A 19001-nucleotide genomic window follows, 5' to 3' on the forward strand; every position below is an offset into this window, starting at 1 on the left:
TCATTCTGTCAAAACCCTCATTCCAATTTCCTTTTGAAATTCAGATTCAAAACTAGAAATCTGTGAATAAATACAGATGGCCAGAATTCCAAATGATTTTTCACATACCTCGTCTACTAATTCCTGCTGGTTCAGGCGTGAATCTCTCATCGATTATGGTATCTTCATCTGAATAATCGTGGTGATAGTTTACCGGAGTCTCCTCCTGGTTTGCAGATTCATTTCTGTCTACACACTCCTCCTCACGCTTATTGAAATACTTCTGCAGCCAGGCCGGTACAATATTTTTCACAGTTTCTGTCATTCTGCTAATTAATCCCTGCTTGAAAGAAAAAACACTTGTTTAATTACAGAAACGCAGTCAACAGCATATGCTGGGATACCACCTTCCACGGACCTTGAAGACAGATATTATACAGCAAATATTCAGAAGACGACGACGAGGTTGATCCCTGGCATAGGATCGCTACACTTCTGGTAAACCTAAATTCACCTAAGATTGATTTACAACTACCTATCACTTTCTGCACTTCCAAGTGACCTTGGCAAGGTTCAAAGTTTTGAAACCTCTGCCAAAATTCACCAGCAGGTCGTCAATCTGCAAGGCTATCAGGAAACTCTACGCCTGAACAGCTCCTGACCTACAGACTTGTTCCAGGACTCTTCCTCTTCGCACCCTCACGTGAAAACCAACTAAACCAGAAGTTCAGCAATTATCTACTGCGACAGTCAGGACCATACTACCCATTAAAATTAGTGAATCTAAATATTTTCAATTTTAGTAATGCTGAATTGCAGTGACTATACGCACAAAAACCAGTTCTGCTCTCAACAGTCAGGCTAACCCAGAAGATGTCCTGGAAGAAACACAGCTATAGCTATAGCACCAGCACCTCCTCTTGCAAGAGCCTTCTAAAGCTGTTGCTGTATTTTGTAGAAGACTGACTCTGCGGCATACATCGGGTACGATCGGAGAATTCCCACCTGACCGAAAGCCCCAGGAACTACGGTTAAATAAAAGATAAATTAATATAAATGAATATAATTAATAATAAAAATTAATAATAAAAATTAATATCCAGAAAGCTGACAATCATGAGCTAGGCATCCTGCTAATCATCCCTCCTGCAGGCAGGGGGAAAAAAAAAAGGTAAATTAGATCCAGGACTAGTTCCCAGGAACTTTGAAGCTGCTAACTATACTGCCTACAGTGCCCAGGCACCTTCAGAGCTTAATGGTAAGAGACAGAGGGTTTGGTGGGCTGTAATTAGGATCACAAGCACACAAAACACATCTATTTAAGTATTTCTAAGAATCGACTTATCGACTAAAGTTGTAGGGGGAAGGATGAGAAAAACAGCGGGGTAGGGATCAGAACCAGAGGTATAACCTCACAAAATCGCATCGGTCGCTTTCGTGCCTCCCCAACTGCATCACTGAGAGACAATTAACATTAAGCCACAGAACCTTCTGCAGAGTGGACATGATATTGAAAATAAACTGAAATTAATTGACAAATGCTCTAAGCAAGCTATCTGCTCAAAGCTCGTCCTTTTACGTTATGAACATTTGCACGATTCGTCTGGTTACAAAGCTAACTGCTATAATAAATGCACACATGTAACACCTATCAGTTTGTCTATTTATCAAATCATTAAAACTCTTCCCCGATAAGTTACTGTTAATTTGATCTGCGCTGGATGTGCAGCAGCCATTCTCTGTGCAGAATCCCCCAGATATCCCCACGCACGTGTTTGCTCTGGCACACTCTTTAAATAAACCTACTGGAAAACACGCAGAGATAACAGACAATGGAAAAGTTAGAAAACCATCTCCACTGATTATTTTCAATCCACGTGTAAGGTTTATCAGTTAGCTACACAGTGTCGGCACACGCAAGCTATGGCACTTTCAACATTAATGCACTGTTCAAGCCAGAGGTTTCAACGGTTGCTCTGTAAGCGTGGGGAATGTTTGCATTGCCCTTCCAGGCCAGCTTTAGATGGACAAGATTGATTGTCAATATGTGGTATAAGGGACTTGGCATTTCTGCAAGTGATAAAAACCTAAATGAGCAGCTATCCATGCGTAGCGCTCCCTTGGTTTTGCATATGATAATCAATCCCCTCAGCTACGTTGCTCATTTAATAGCGGAGAGGTTTTGGCTGAACAAACATGTGCAGAGGGCATCTCCAGAGCATCTCTCTGGGCGTCCTGACATTTCTTAGCAAAGAGCTGCTGGGAGGGATCTCGGCGCGTCCCCCCTCCAGCACGGGGATTTTCACACCCCGAATTGACGGACCGCTTTCACCATCAACCTGCTGTACCCTACAGCACAAACGAGAAGCAAAGCCTGGCAGGTAACGTTCAGAGAATTGATGATGGGCTGAGGAGGGGTGCAGGGAGCGGGGAAAGCCCTGGGGGTGGCACTGGGGGTCCTGAGGGCAGCGGGCTGGGGGTGAAGGGGAGGGGGAGGAGGGGGGTAATGGGCTGGGTAGAGGGGTAAGGGGGTAAGTAAGGGGCTGAGGGGGTAACTGAGGGGGTTAGGAAGGGGCTGAGGGGGTAACTGAGGGGGTTAGGAAGGGGCTGAGGGGGTAACTAAGGGGGTAACTAAGCCGTTGAGGGGGTAACTAAGGGGGTAACTAAGCGGTCGAGGGGGTAACTAAGGGGGTAAGGAGGTGGGTAGGGGGTAACTAAGGGGATAAAGGGGCGGGTAAGGTAAGGGGGTAAGTAAGGGGGTAACTGGTGGGCTGAGGGGGAAGGGCCCGCTGTGGGGGGGCCGCTCCTCACCCGCTTGCTCCTGGCACAGGGGGGCTTCGCGGCGCCCAAACGGTGGCGCCGCCTCTTCACCTTGCCGCCGGCCGCTCCTCCTCCTCCTCCTCCTCCTCCTCCTCCTCCTCCTGCTCCTCCTCCTCCTGATCGGGCTCCTGGGCTGCCGCCCGGCGCCCCGCCGCCACCGGCCCTGCCACCGCCGGCCATGCCGCTGCCGGTCGCGCCGCTACCGGTCGCGCCGCCCGAGGCCATACCGCCCCCCCCCCGCGTTCGGTGCCGTCACGGGGCCCCCCCGCCCCCCGCCGCCACGCGCCGCGGGGCCTGCCCTGCCCCTCGTGGGAATAAAAATGTTGTTTTTGCAGAGTTACGTTGTTTAAAGGTAAGGAATGGGGTATCGAGGTGTGCTTGCAGCGATAAGAACGCTTAGCAGGCGACCTTGTAAAATGCAGACAACCAGACTCCGTAGAACAATTCGGGGAAAATCACGGTGTTGAGTCAAGTCAGGTAAGTGAAGAACCATTACCGCTTCAACCAGTAAAAAAGTCGAAAGAAATTCGAAATTTAACAGGCCGGCAACTGAAGGCCATGCATTGTCTGGGAAGCATCAGACAGATTGTGAGCCTGGATCACCCCCTCAGTGGGGAAACAGGGGAGGGTCCCGTCATCAAAAAGTATATAAACTGGGTTTTGGAACCAGCAGGGGCGCTCCTGCTCGTGGGACGCCCGCCACTGCGATCGCGAATAAATTCCTGCTTCGCTGAGCTCCTCGCCTGAGCCCAAGTTATTGGCTACGGAGTGTTTCTCACAATTTGGGGGCTCGTCCGGGAGCCAGTCGCCTACTGGGGAGCCCCACCGCCGCAGCAGCAGGAAGGCATGCCCCGCTGATTTCAGCGGTCCTGTGCATCGACGGCGGCGGTTCTGCGGAGAGCTGACAGAGGGCCCGAGACTGATGAAAGAGGCAGGATCCGTGAAGGAGTGGGGAAGGGAAGAAGGCAGGCACTCCGGCTTTGAGAATTGATCCGGTAACTCTGTGCACAGACCAAGGTAAGAAATAGGAAGTATTGCCTTGGGGGTCGGGTGAGACTCTGTGTGCCGTGTGATTGAGACGTACTTTTGTACGGAGCGAGTGTGGAGTCCTGATCCGCGGTTCCGCAGCTCCGCGAGGGGCGCGGCCGGAGACGGACGAAGCGTGAGATAAGGGAGAGAAAGGAAGAGTCTCGGGAAATGTGGTGTATGGTAAGCCCTTGCACGGGGAAGTGCTTGGCAATACACCAGGGAAATTTGGTGTGCGGTAGTCCTCGCACGGACGGGACGCCCGCCACTGCGATCGCGAATAAATTCCTGCTTCGCCGAGCTCCTCGCCTGAGCCCAAGTTATTGGCTACGGAGTGTTTCTCACACCCTCCCCCTCCCTCCCTCGCGCGCCCCCTCCCCTCACGGGAACGCGCGCCCCCCCCTCCCGCTGCCGCTCCCGTTCCTCGCCCCGCCCCGGTCCCGTCCCGGTCCCGCCGCCCTCCCGCTCCCGCCCTCAGGACCCGGCCGCCATAATGAACCCCGGCCCGGCCACCGTAAGCACGGGGCTAGGAGTCACCTCCAGAGCCTCCCCGCGCCGTGGCGCCGACCGCTGGTGTGCCGCAGCACCGCGCCGGGCGTGGGACGGCGCCCCGAGCCCACAGTGCTCGTCAGAAAAGCCCCGCACCGACAACCGATACCCCCGCACCGACAACCAACAGCCCCCACGCCGACAACCAACGCACAAGCAGTGTTTTAGGCCGGATTCGTGGCCCCGTTGGTCCGGGAAGCAGTCGTCACGCTAAATTCTACCCCACGGCAGGGGAACGATGGGCATCGTGACAGATCGCCGCCCCAGAAAATAAACACATAAATAAAGAATAAAAACGATAACGGGACATGAATCGTGCCCTTAATAACAGACATTGGGCAGTGAAATCACCGACTTCTGCAACAATACGTGCTCAGGGAACTGACTAAAACCCCTCCTGCATCGGCCATGTAATAGCTAGGCAAACATCACATAATACTTCCCTCCCTCATGTACACCAAACCTATTAAGGCAACCATAGTAGCGTGATAACGTGATTTTTCTCCTCCAGATCAGCGTCAAAGGCAGCTACGCTAGGTTTGCTCATAAGTTCAAACGCTGCTTTATTTATTTATTTGAATTCCATTTTTCTTATTTAGAAGGATTTCCATAGGGTGACAGGCCTTTAATGACACTCACGACTCAGAAACATTTGCCGATGCAGTCAAACGGTGTCTATTAACGCGAGGCACTGAAGTTAATTGGTATTAAAAATGAGCCAAAACGAAAGGCAAGTATCTGCGTGTCCAGCAGAATGACAGCGATCATCACCATTTGATCAATCTTCCCCCCACTCTCTGTTGCAGCTAGGTACAACGAAAAGAGTTTATGAAATCATTACGGGACATTCTTGTAGAAAACTTCCTCAAGCTTGGAAGAAAAAAAAACATTTCAGCTAAGTAAAACAGAAAATAACTGGAAGAAGTGAAGTATGGCGGTGTTGGAAAAGTTGCTTCAAAGACTTGTTTAATTAAAAAGAAGGAAAAAAGCAAGTTCCTACTGCAATCCCATCTTTGTCAAACTGATGGCGGGCACCAGTACGATGTGTTCAGCTAACACAGGCTGGAAGTTGTAACTGCAGCTGTGAAGTTTACCCAGTAAAAAGACTCCGCAAAGCATTGTAGCAATTCCGATGCAATCACTGCTTCCTGAATTTGTGACTCACGGTTAACACGGCAGTACAGGAAGAAGTCTGGCATTCACTGTGCTCTTACGGTAAAGAATCTGCCCTGCGCACACCATCCCAAGCCAGGTATGCGCTCCTAACAGGAAAGGACGATAGGCTGATAAGTCTCAGCAGAGGGAAAAAGACATCAGAGAACTACTTTATAACAGCAGCACGCGGGCTGCAACCAACGTTCTCTTCCTCTCATCATTTTCATTTCTGTGGACTCCAAGAGAATACACTCCCAACATTTTTCAGCTCTGGAGAACAAACAGCCCAACCAATCTCATTCACTGAACTACAAAACTGGTATTTTCGCTATCTAGTCCGGAAAAGGAGGCGCACGTCTCTAACGTACAGTGTAGAGACCTTGTTAATAGGCAAAGTCTGCATAAAATAGGTGGCCACAGCCTGATTTTCTGACGTTCAGGGCCTTGGGTCACACACCACCACAGTATCAGACTTAATGAAGTCACCAATCTATGTGGGCCCCTCATTACACAGGTCACATGTTATGGACCAACCTCTCAAAGGCCAAAAAACAGCACTGATACTGCCGGGCCAACACACATCTGTAGCATCCCATTTCTGGGTGACAACACAATGAATGTTTCCACAAAGTACTCGATGCAACCTAACTACTGTGTTTGGTGATGCAAAGCAAGCCGTGTCAAAGCAGCGTAGCACCCAGGCACATTCCTGGAAGATGTTTTGCTGCTCACGTTGAAGAAAATAGATAAAAAAATCCTGTGCAGTTTGCACTTCTGAGCTCAAGTACCACAGCTATGCACTGCAATTGCAGTGGCATCAAAGCTTGTAAGGTTTTGAAGCTTCAGCACTGCCATCCAAATTCAAGGAGGCTGCATCTATTATCTTGAATTTGCCCCAGCTCAGTCCCCTGAAACAATTCCATAGACACGTACAAGCAACCCTTTTCCCACCCAGATTCTTTGCTTCATCTATTCCACCTCTACCTTGTGTCATATTCTTATTAATCTGCCCCTCAAAAGACTCCCTGGCTCACACAAAGAAGCAACCCAACAAATCCCTGTTCCCAGCCACGTTGCTTTCATGCTTTGGGAAGAGTTAACTGCAACAGCTCTAACTGTGATGCCACCTCACCCCCTCCACCTATGTGAGGTTCTTTGCCTTCTGTCTCCTCCTACGTGTACACCTGCACTAGAACCAGGAAGAATGTGCTTCCTACAATACTCCAAGAGCCTCTTCTGTTTCAGGATGTCATCATTTCAATTCAGGACTGAAAGTATTCCTAGCAAAAACCCAACAGCTAATAGCTAACAGAAGCAGTTGCTGGTGATCAGCTACAAGTAACCTGGAAGTACTGAGGAGTCACAAAAGAGAATTTGCATTACATTTAAGAACAGCATGCAGCTTAGGACCACTGCTTTCACTGACTACACTAAGCCATAAAAAAGAATTGGATTCTTACCTGCCATCACAGCAATTATGGTTTATGTTGCCCCCAAAACACACACGGCAGTACCAGAACTGTGTCAACTAGCTTTAACAGCTTCCCCAGCTATTAAGTACAGTAATTTCTGCTTCCTTTTTTTTCTTGGAGGAATATTCTTTTGTTTCCAGCCTCACTTACTTATTATACACACTGTTAATTAGCAACTATTTCTCCATACTCATAGGGTTATGGAGTCCCTATGACTGGAAAAGACTCTGTACCCTTCAAGATAAGAACAGCATAAAGGCAGCAACTCGCAAGACTGCTCTAGCTTAAAGCAAAGCTTTCCTCATTGCTCTCATCTCCTTTGACTTGAGTGCTGTCATCCTTCTACCAGAGCTTTAAAAACTTCATTACCACGAATGAAGGAAGACCAGAGCAATCAGAGAGGGTAGCAGAGGGTATAACTTAAGGAGCTGTTACTAGGATTTTTTTGTTGTTCCTGGTGGACTATTTTTCTCCTTGCCAGCAAGGAGGGAAAACCAGCAAGTTGTTTTCTCCAAGATTTTTTTTTTTTAGGTTTAAGAACACGGATTATGTTGTAGCAATTTCTTCGCTGTAAAGCGTCAGCTGAGAAGTCTAACAGTAAGAAGGGCAAGGGAAAACTGAATGCTGATGCAGAGAGTGCCAGCAGACATCATCCTCATTCCACGGGATGTTTGTAGCTATGGCAGTTGAAGTCTACACTTCCATATGCTTAACATACCCTATTTATAAGCCAATTTTAGCTGACCTAGCATGTATCAGTAGTACAGTTAGAGCCAGCAGCCTGCAGGAAAAAGTGGGCACAGGTGTTTCCATAGCAAGGCCTGTGAGTGTCTCCCATACATACTTCCAGTCTAAGCAAGCACATGAAAGGCTTGGCTTGTCGCTTACCTAAGGAACCAGGAAAACAAGGGGAAGCTAGATTTTGCTTGTGTCCTAATGCCCATATAAAAATAAAGACAGATGAAATACCCTTACTACCTTGTTAAATTCCATAAGCCGGAAGAGAACGTGCTGCACACAGGTACAAGTAAAATCCCTTGCTGGCAGGTTTGCAGAAACAAATTTTTTATTTACACAGGCAAGTCTTATCTTTAAGATAAGACCCCATTTACCTCTTTACATTTCTCGAATATTTACATGACTTCATGATGCTCCAAGAAGGGAGTGATGAACAAAAAGATTACAGAAACTGTCAAAAGCATAGCAAAAAAACCCCAACCTATCATTGTGCTTTAAAACTTATGAGCTAGAATAATGTAGAAGAAATGTAGTTTTAGCACTTTGGTCCTAACGGTCATGCTCTAGAAGACACTTAAATAGCAGAGGGGATTTCAGAAGTGACCGTATCCAGAGGTTGCCAGTGACAATTCATGAGTGAATCGTAGAGTTCTTCGCTTGTCTCCGTGAATTGTCTGTTCATTTCATCAACATCCAAGTAGAGCTGTGGATCTGAAAATAAAAGCCTGGTAAGTCCAAGTATCAAATCTGAGGCATGCGCACAAAAAAACTTCACGTGAAATGGCTAACAAAATGTATTTTAAGCTAAGTGTAATAAGCTATTAGATCTACTAATTTTAGTGAGGTATTTAGTCCTCTAAAATTTTGAGCCTCACAGCTCCAACTTTTGGGAATTTGTATATTAGAAGGCTGGGACTAGAATTGTCTTTCAAGATAAAGACAAAGACAATGTTTAAGATAGTAAAGATAACGTTTAAGGATAATCAGCCATGAAACCCTCCCAAGAGTCATTTAATTCACTTCTACGGCAATACACGTTACATAGGATAGTTTCTAAACACTAACACAAAATGCCTCCACGTGAGGAACTTTGCAAACCTTCCAGGACACAAATATGTTTTGTACCGTATTTGTAAGTGCAAGCTGAATCCTCCTTTTGGAATCTGCAACATAAGCTTTTACCTCAGGGTGGAGAACAAAGCTTTTGCATATTACTGAGTTTCTAATACAAAATCTGTTTAGCGGAACCAATACAAAGAACAAAATTCTGTCTTAGACCATTTTCAAATGGGAATGAAGGCACAGGTACAAGAAACCTGCTGCGAAGCATTGACAGTGTCCCGTTTTACTTGATGCGGTCAGTGTATGCTGTATCAGCTTTAAAACCCCAGCTGAATGCAGATCAACCCCACAGAGGTTTGACCTCAGCTGAATTTTCAAGATGTTCTTCATCCAGTAGAGGTTGGCTTGTATTGTTAAAAGGCACAAGTATGGCTAAACTCAAGTGACAATGACAGAACCCTTATTACCGTCAGTAATTAGGTCATCACCGATTGCAGTCATAACTGAAGATTCCTGAAAGACAGAAAAGGCTAAGTTTAATCATAACTCATTTCAGAAAGCATCACAGATTCAAAGTGCTGCAGTCTCAACCCATTCCTTCTTCCTACAACTACAAGGATAGATGGCATTTTATCTATTTATTTTAAGAAGAAAGCCAATATTACAGTACAGGTTGGAAGGGACTTCCGGAGGTCACAACTAATACATTGACCACGATAAGACCACTTACAACAACTGTTTAATTTGCTTTAAGCAAAGCAAATCAGAAGAACAAGAACAGAAGAAGCGTACGCAATTATGCTGTCAAAACCATTCTTTGGTATGCGTGAACAAATAATGGTGTATAAATCACTAATTCTATGGATTTACTATTTAAGCACTTAAATACAAACACCTCTGAATGGAATCTGCTCTTTTAACTTCACACTAAGCAGAAAGCATGTTTTCAACTTCGGATTCTTTTTGCTGATTCACACAAATCTGTACAACATACTATCTGTGAAATATTTTCTTTACAGCAAGCGTGCACTATCTTTACCTCAAAAACAGCTGGAGCCATTAAAGAATCTCCTAAAGAGCAGTCTCCAACAGCTTGCATGCTGTCATAGGGAGCATAGGAGCTGTAGTTGTAGTCAGCGTAAGCATCGTAACTCCTCTGCGAGTGGTAGTTCTGGTAATCTTGGTAATAATCATTATAGTTGTATGACTGGTACCGCTGCAATTCTGCTTTCAGTCTGAAACATGAGGAGTTGCATACAGTCAGAGAACAAGAAACTGTAAACCCAGTTCTGAACTTAAACAATTTGTTAGCTTACATACTTCAAAGCTTAAAAGGAAGCTTTCCTAAACAGTCACCTAAGTGACAGCTTAAGTCACAGCTCAAAACCTCATTTCTATAGAAGCAAGCATCCTCACCTTTGCCAATACCAGAAGGAATTGTTCTCATGGATTAACTCCAGAGCCTTGACATGGTTACCTGTACACATCAAGTATTTTTAGCGTTGGCATAAGCAAGCTGCTGCTAAGTCTCTGTGCTTTGCTAAAGATTGATTTAAGACCAGAGACATTTATCAAGCACAGCTGCTTTAAAGATGCAGTCTTAACCCTTCTATCTTTTGTTTGGTTAATTACTAGATCTTATTTCCAGAAAGAAGTGAATGGAGTCAGATTATCCATTTCAAAAAAGCATCTGACGCTGCCTGTCAGTTTGCCATGTCTACCTCCACCTGCTCAGTTTTTTTGTTTGTTTAAAGTCCATTAAACATTCAACAGCTGCCAACTATACCGCTCAGGTGAAGTCAGTCTTGCTTAACAACACAATCGCGATTCTCCAGCATGACGCCTTATTATTAGTGGGAGAATTACAAAATACGCTGGTTCTTAAGAAGAAAGGGCCAGCTGATTAGCTTTCACTACTTTCCCTTTCAAGATTTTCTCAGGGGCAGCTTCAGACTAATGACAAGAACCAAGACAAGTGCTATCTGTACTAAAACTGAGGTACACTGCATAAAGAACATTCAGATAACCCAGCTGCATATTCAAAAAAATCCGCTGTTTAGACTTGTCTTCACTGATTCTGTACAGGCAGACCTCCTGTGGTTGCAGTGCCCAGTTTCTCTGACTTGAATTGGGGATGCAGAGAAGTGAGTTCTATGCTTTTGGGGAAGAATACAAGCTGAAGGCATTCTGAAATAGCTTCCAAACTCAGCAAACATGAGGGACAAACTAATCCAATGGCTGGGTATTTCAATGCTAAGAGAGCACGGTACTCAGCCATTCAGAAACGTATTACTGATGTGTATTTTAATACCTACATTTGTTTCAATACTGCAAAGCTACACAAGTTCTAATAAAGAGGTAATCCATTGTCTTGTTACTGTAGTAAACAAACAGAAGATACATCATCTTAGGTCTTCTGCTTCCAACTGCACTCTTCCTACATACAGTTGTGTAGGGAAGGAAAATCTGAAAATACTGTTGACGTTCTTCTGGATAGCCGAAGCAAGAAAACATGTTTGTGGCTTATTCTTGTTTTCAAAATAAAACAATATTAATTTAATCAAAAAATTTTGGCAAAGAAGTTTGGACAGTGCTCTCTTGGAGAAGAGCATTTCCATTCTAAAGCAGAAGGAGGCAACATTTGCAGAATTATGCTAGGTAAACAGAAACAGAAGTGTCATTTTTTACTATTTAACAGAACACACAAGCTAACCTCATGAACATACTGAAATTGTTTATATGAAGTCCTGTTTTGTCAGTATCCTGGATCAAAGTTCATCAAATTTGGTGTCAATTCTTTAACCGTTCAGAGACCTGAATTGCCTTAAATAAGTGATAGAACTGAGCCGGTAGAGTAAGAAACCCTCTCAGGAAGTGCTAAGCTTTAAACTCCCCATTGCCCTAAGCTCATGAAAAGCAAAGAATAGCATTCTAAACCTGTTCTAGTAATAACGCCTTTGGCTTTCTCCCTGCGTTCCCATTTTTCCCCCCACTTCTTTCCTGTCAACCCACTGTAAAACTAGTTATGTGCTTCTCTCAAACTAGAGGGAAAGCTCTAAGAACAAGAACTCCCTAGCATATAAAACCACTTGTTGTCCCTTCTACCTTATGCAGGCCCAAACCTGAAAATATTTTCCAATGCATTCAGCTTTGCTACTGTTGAGAAACAAGGCTGGTTACAATGGCAGCTAAGCCCAAGTTGCGCTGTCTGGCTAGACTTAACAGTTGGATTCCCCCAGCCATCCTGAAGCAGGTTGATGAATCCAGGGAGTCAAAACATAGGACTTCTGCATTTCTGGTTTTGTAGACTGCATCCTGTGTACAGCCACTAGAGCAAGGGCCACAGACTTTCCAAAGGCAGAGCTACAAGAATCTGATTATTTAGAATAATTGTATCAATGCACAACTCCTTGGTTACCTTTTAGAAATTCCTATGCTCAGCCGGATTCCTTTTCCCCCCAGGCCTGGTGCATTCTGGCAGTCTTGCAGTGCCCTCATCTGATCACCTTGCTCACCAAATCTGACATAGGCATACCCTCTACTATTTTCAAAAGGGAGAAAACCAATTCTGGTATGCATAACAGTTACAAAGCTAATGAATTCAATTTCTGTCTTCTACAAAAAACAGAAGATAGCAGCTACTATAGCTTCTATTACTTAAGCAACCTCTCTGGCATGTGCACGTGCACAGAAAAGGCTTTCACCAAATTAAAAAACTTGGGCCAGGAGCAAAAAGCTTATTCCTTGGTAGCATTAAGATGCAACTCACTGAGAGCCAGCAAAACAATACATTTTAAGTGCTCTCTGCGTAAGTAATCAGATTCCATATTTCTGCATATACAGCAGTTAATCAGTTAGCACTAACCCACTCCTTTTGGAGCCACAAACTTTATTGGTCACAAACACCAAGAGCTGGCTGTAATTATCTGAACCAGTATTAACCGGTACCTCTGAACTCTTCAAACAAAAATATCTTTCAGGTGCTCTTAGAAGAACAACATCAATTGCCTGCAACAATTTGATGGCTTTGCTAAACGGAGCACTGAAAAGCACAGTGGTACAGTTTCTTTTGTAGCCTGTTCAGAAATTATAGCCCCGTGCCTACAGCTTCAAATCAGGCCAAGCTTACCAGCCCAACTCTTACAGCTTAAGTTCACTGCACTCGAATGCCTTCAAGACGTGCTTTTAGGAGCCATGGAGAAGAACCCTCTGGTAAGACCACCATTATAAAGTACTGAGTGTTGTTTTACACTTAAAATAGAACTATCTGTTACAGTCATTCATCAGCTTTCCCTAGGCTGCTGCTCTCTCACTACTGAATGTGATCCTGCTCTCAGTTTCCCACTAACTTTTTCCCCCAGCGTTTATGGCCTCTTTTCATCTATGACACTTTTAAGGGACTACACCGTGTTGAAAAATGCTGGTTAACATTTCCTTTTACACAAGGTGCCTCATCGAATTTTCCTGACTAAACCAAACCCCAGAACCTTAACTAGAAGAGGAAGCACACAAACACACACGCCTCCCTGGCCACCATATCTCCCCAAAACATATCTATTCAGTAACAGACCAACTGTAAGAATACTGCGATTAAAATCAGTATAGCTCTATACACTGCTTTTGTTCGGGATTACTAGCTAATGTCCTTCCCCTTACCCCTTCTGGAATTAATACTGAATTCTGTACTCCAAAACGCGGTTCTTAAGTCATACAAATGACATTTAACAATCAGAATTTTTCCACACAGTGATCCTCAATAAAAACTTCAATCCTCTACTGCAGTCTTTCAACAAATTAAAGGAATACAAAACTGGCTAATAACTGTTCAGTGATTTTTGGACCTTTGTAGCACTAGAGTAACAGCAGTACACTCTGCAGCATAGTTGCAAGTACGTGGGAATAAGATACTCTCTCTCATCTCTTTTTTTCTCTGAAAAGTGTGAGGCCTCTATTTCACCCTACTAAAGATTTTACCACCAACTGTACTGCTAGCATTGAGACACTACAACTTCTGTGCTTGTATGAGATGCAGGACAGGTTCCTTAAGGTGTCGCAATTTTTTGTCTAAACCTAGTGTTGAGATCAAAAAAGGGATTGCTACTAATTGCGTACGTATCAATAACCAGGACAGAAGACATGCTGCATATAGGAATTAAACTTTTTCTAAAGCTCTAGTACATGAACATATCAAATCCCGCAGATTTTTTCTAGTATGGTTTCAGAGGTCTTACTTGATGGACATAAGCGCACAAGTGAAGACAAAAGATACTCTGTTTACCTGAAGTACTGGTTTGCAAGTACTGCTTCTCTTCTGTCCTTCCCAAAATAAACTGTGAGGCAGCTGCAGACTCTGCACCTGAACACTCTGAGTGAACACCGAATGTAAATGATGGCAAGGCAGCATTTTGTGGACGCAGTCGCAGTACCAAAACCTGCAGAAATAAGTGAATGTCAAGTCCGTAACCCACGGTGTATCTGCAGTACGTGAAGGTTTGAACTACATTCTAGTCCTGATCTTTCCAGTCAAAACTGTTTAACAAACAACCAACCAAACAGTAAAACAAACAAGAAAACCCCATGCTTCCTCTCTACATAAAACTTTTCACAACTGTGTTTTCTGCCCACCACCTGGCTTTAAAAAGTATACGAACTTCTTTGAAAGATCATGTTTTTAGTCTGAACTCCAAATGAACAACGTGTAGGGCATGTAAAGAACAAGCACGTCATTAATGAAAGCTTTTCTCTAAAAAGGATAAACTTATTCTTGGGGAAAAGTGTGGAAACAGATGTTATCTAGGCAATATTCCTACAGGAAAAACGAATAATTTTGCCACACCTCAAAGGAAAAAATAATTGTGCTTAACAGGTAAGAAAATAAAAAAAATCAGAGCAAACCAAAAAATAAATCACAGAATATGCATCCTCGTTTTAATCATTAAGTATTACCTCTGAGCTCTGCTTTGGTGCTTGGCTTTGCACTTTCACAGGCTACACACTTCGTGGCCTCTGCTTTGTTTTGAACCAAGCAGGTCTCCCAATCCCAGCTTCCTTCGGGCTTCTTGAATTTGTCTAAATCCAGAAATTCTCCAGAAGGAGCAGAAAATGCAGATGCACTGCTACTGGTCACAGGTGTTGGACCCTCTGTGAGACAAACAAGACAGTTAACCATCCTGTTTGAACATGAACTATAAAATGAACATTAACTTTTAAATTTGATTTGTCAAATCCCACAGAAATGTTCAAAACTACTCCGCAACTCCCCCCCCCCCCGCCCCTGAAAAAAATAAAAGCCACCAAAAATCCACAAAGAAACAAACAAACAAACAAAAAAACCAGAGTGGAACTCAAAGCTTCCAAACAACACACAACTCTGTTCAGCACACAAGCTTCTGCTGCTGTTGACCACAGTGTAACCTCCATAAAGAGGCCTGACAGGTGCCTTTTAAAAAAAAGGTGCCTTTTAAGAGAGAAGCAGAAGATAACGCTTCAAATTCAAAACCGGAAAGACAAGAATGGCTCTTCCCTTCCACAGCACACGCAGAAAGCTTTTATCCTAGTATTACTTGCATCGCTCTTCCTCCTGACAAGTGCAACGTAACCGTGCAATTCACTGCACCATGGTCACAGTAAACCCCTCATTTCCAAAATTCCTCCTTGCAATGGCAAGAGCCTCAGACAAAGATGCCGACTGACCGCTCAGAGGTTGGAAGTCCAAGAGAATCAACTCTGTCTGAAATCCATTATCTTACCTCAGGAAATTTCAGTCTTACCGCACAGGATGATTACAAAAGCCCGGTCTAGTCCACCTTAATTTGTTTCTTCCACGATATATTTGCACAGGTGTTTTTCGATGTAATGGCATGTTAAATGACATTTAGAGTCAAAGTTAGAATTAGAATCGTATTTTAAAAACAATACAACCACGCTCAAAATCAATTACGGTCACACACAATGGGAAACAACCCAGTACTGCCCTGAAGAAGTTACCCAGCGGGTCACTCGCTTTCTTGAAGCCTACCACTGACCTTCATAGGCATCTCTCTGCTTTAGCTTAAGACTAGTTAAGACTACACTGTCTTGAAATCTGGCTTCACATCTCCCCTCAATTACATACAAACGGTGAGTAGAGGCATTTTGGACACATTCTGTAATTTTTTTTACTTATTTTTTGAAAGAGAAAAACGCAGTCATTTTTAACTCTTTCTATGGAGTTCTCATTTTCGCCAGTGAAAAATCACTATGTTGTTTTTAAATTAAGTCACCCACTTCAGCCATCTTCCCTCACCAGCTGCAAAGCCGGGGGTATCTGCATTGATCCAGCTCCGTACTAATACATTTCACAATCAGTTCAATTTATGCAACAGGCTGGAACCTGGGCTGAGACCTCTGAAGTGCCTGTAAACCAATCCTGCAGACAGCCGCTAACCCATCAACCGTACCTGGGAATCGTGTTGCTTAAAATATTCCATATATGCAACGTACTTTTATTCTGTACAAGATTCACAGAGGCTAGGATGGAAACAACAGGAAAAAAAGGACCATACCTGGTTTCTCAGACTGACAGGCTACACATTTGTTATCTTCCGTCTTATTTGGTACAAGGCATATTCCACAGTCCCAAGAGCCTTTCGCCTTCTTAAATTTGTCTCCAAAGCCCAGAGTGGCTGTTGTGTCAGTGCTGCTCGAGGAGGATGTCACTGTCACCGAGCTGTCTGTGACCACTGGTCATGTCAGAGCAGGCATTACTCCCGTTCCAGGTTTTGGTGTCTCACATGCTATACATTTTGTAGCTTCCGGTTTGTTTTGGACAAGACATGTATCACAATCCCACGTTCCAGGTACTGTTTTGAATTTGTCTCCAAAGCCCAGCATCCCTGCTGGGGGCGCTGCTGGCTTTGAGGTGTCGCATTGACTTGAACTTACTGTCTGTTTCATACTCTCAACTGTTGACGCTTTAGTAGCTTGACAAGTTACACATTTGTCCTTTATGTCTTTGTTTTGCAGAAAAGGGTCACATGTATCAGATTGCCAGTACGATGCTTGTTTAGAAGTCTCTTTACCTGCAGAAAAAGTTGTTATTGCAGGCCTAGTATAAACCACTGTGCTTGTTGTAGGTTGTGCAGACGTAGAAGAGCGTGTTTTCAACAATCCAAAGTCTAGGAAGCAAGAAAAAAAAGTCTTCCTGTTAGCGCGGCACCTCACTACATGTAACTAAGTGACTTTACTAGAGGGCAAAAATTTCAACTCAGGTGCCAATGGTTACAACTAGACATTCAGACCGAGCGCAACAGGAAGTCCCCAGAAATCTTATCTAAACGGATGAAATTTCATCTGCTGCACTGGGTCACAACAGAACATTTCGTTAAAGCTTCATTTAACTCTTTGTTTCCAAGCAAGCTTTAAATCAACATTTTCACTGGTCGATACAAGTACAAACAGACAGTAGCTGACTGAAATCTGACAGTCCAACGTGGAATGGAAATAATACAATTTGATTAAGACGCGATGCCCAATCGAATCAAATTTCTAAAGCTCCTCCTTCCGTAGCAGATGACTCAAATCTACTCCAGTAACTGTACAGAAGTTTGTACTCGGAGCAGCAATCCATGCGGTATTTTCCCACAGATGCTGAATATTAATTAAATAATAAAAACTCAAGACAATTGAACAACTGTCTAATTTTCTATAATCTTTTTCAAAATGCATCGGACACAGGACAACTCCTTATTTAAAAGGTGGCAATTTTAACAGGAAAGACAAGCTACTAATACAGAAAGACTAAAGGAAATGCATCTTAAACAGCAGCTCAAGTTGCTTGTAAATCTACCTTGAACATAGTTGTTTTGTGGTTTGTTTGTTGGTTTTTTTTTAGTCAAAAATGAAGTCTTTGAACAATGTGGATTTAGATTCTGCTTCTTTTAAACCGATAAAGAAAGTGAATGTCACTTCACTCAGAGGTCTTTCCTTAAACAAAATGCACAATGTATTTTCTCTCACTTAGCTCTTTCCAACAGAGAAATGTGCTGCCTTCTTAACAAGTATGTAAGTTAGAAGAAGACTTTTGGGAAAAGATCAAATTCAATAAAGCCCTTTTTCTTAAAAGATATCTTTTCCACAGACACACTTTATGAAACTGTTGAAAACAATTGCAATTGCTTAAAAACAAAATTCAGAAAAGGGTTTTTAACGTAAAACACTCCACTTCTGTTTGCAGTTTAAATTTTAATCCACAGGAGCCATTGTAAGCTAAGGCCCAAAGATTCACAGCTTTCGCCATGTATTTGGAACTGAAGCTCTTTCCTATTCTTTCTTCACCTGGGCTGAAGGTGGGACAGGAGTGTTGAGTTTTACAAACATTTCCTTTTCAATTCCACAAATTGTATTTACTTAAAATGAAACACCGATTATCTGGCTAATTCTCTTAGTACCTCATTTACAATTACATCCTAACACGTAAAGGAGATGCAACCCATCTGCTTTTCATCTTGCAGTTTTACTTCCAGCAACAAACACCACTTAGAATAGAAGGGGGCAGATGCACCCTAACAAACGCAGCGCTTAATGTAATGCTCTCCTACATTCATATTTATAGCAGATACTCTATTAACCATAAGTCGTGTGTTGGTTTTTTTTTTTAATAAAAAATGCTAGCGTATTTTTTGCAGCATCTTTTTAAAAGGAGTTCATTATCTCTCCAGGATTTTTTAGAACGTCTAAGACGCTTCCTTCCTTTAAGACGTGGGCAGTGGTGAAGGGACCACCAGCAAAATCTTTGACCTCCTCTTTCTGTGTGTTGATGTTGGTTGAGGTGGTGGTGTCTTTTGAAACAAAAGAAAACAAAAACAGCTTTCACAATGTGACCTAGTTAGAGCAGATTATACTCACTTTTGTTAGAAACAAGAATTTCCAGCTTTCATGCTTCTCACATAAGAATCTTCACAAATTCTACTTACTTTGCAATGCTTTATGATTACAAGCAAAACAAAAAGCAACAAAACAAAACAAAAATTATAAAAGCAGATCTGTCACTGGAAAAATACTGCAGAAGTCCAACACTGCCTGGAATTGCTAGCATGCGCAGACAGGACAGATTGAAGATTTAATAAAGAAAAAAAGGAAAATCAGCACTTCAGATCTGAAGTGCTAAAGTTTCAGTTACCTAGGGTAAGAAAGGGCGTCACTGGAGTACCACTGGGTCCA

General features: G+C 43.4%; 1 protein-coding gene across 1 annotated transcript; it reads right to left on the minus strand.

Moving 5' to 3' along the window:
* Positions 1-8080: 8080 nt before the first annotated feature.
* Positions 8081-15721, minus strand: LOC310891718 (uncharacterized protein). Its single transcript, XM_083853960.1, has 4 exons — positions 15572-15721; positions 9841-10036; positions 9269-9314; positions 8081-8450 (listed from the first exon to the last, which is right to left on the minus strand). Exons 1-4 carry the CDS (start codon positions 15673-15675, stop codon positions 8314-8316), a joined length of 483 nt encoding a protein of 160 aa, XP_083710086.1. The 5' UTR covers positions 15676-15721; the 3' UTR covers positions 8081-8313.
* Positions 15722-19001: the final 3280 nt, after the last annotated feature.

Source organism: Anser anser, assembly GCF_964211835.1.
Source record: "Anser anser genome assembly, contig: HAP1_SCAFFOLD_71, whole genome shotgun sequence".
Classification (NCBI taxonomy): domain Eukaryota; kingdom Metazoa; phylum Chordata; class Aves; order Anseriformes; family Anatidae; genus Anser; species Anser anser.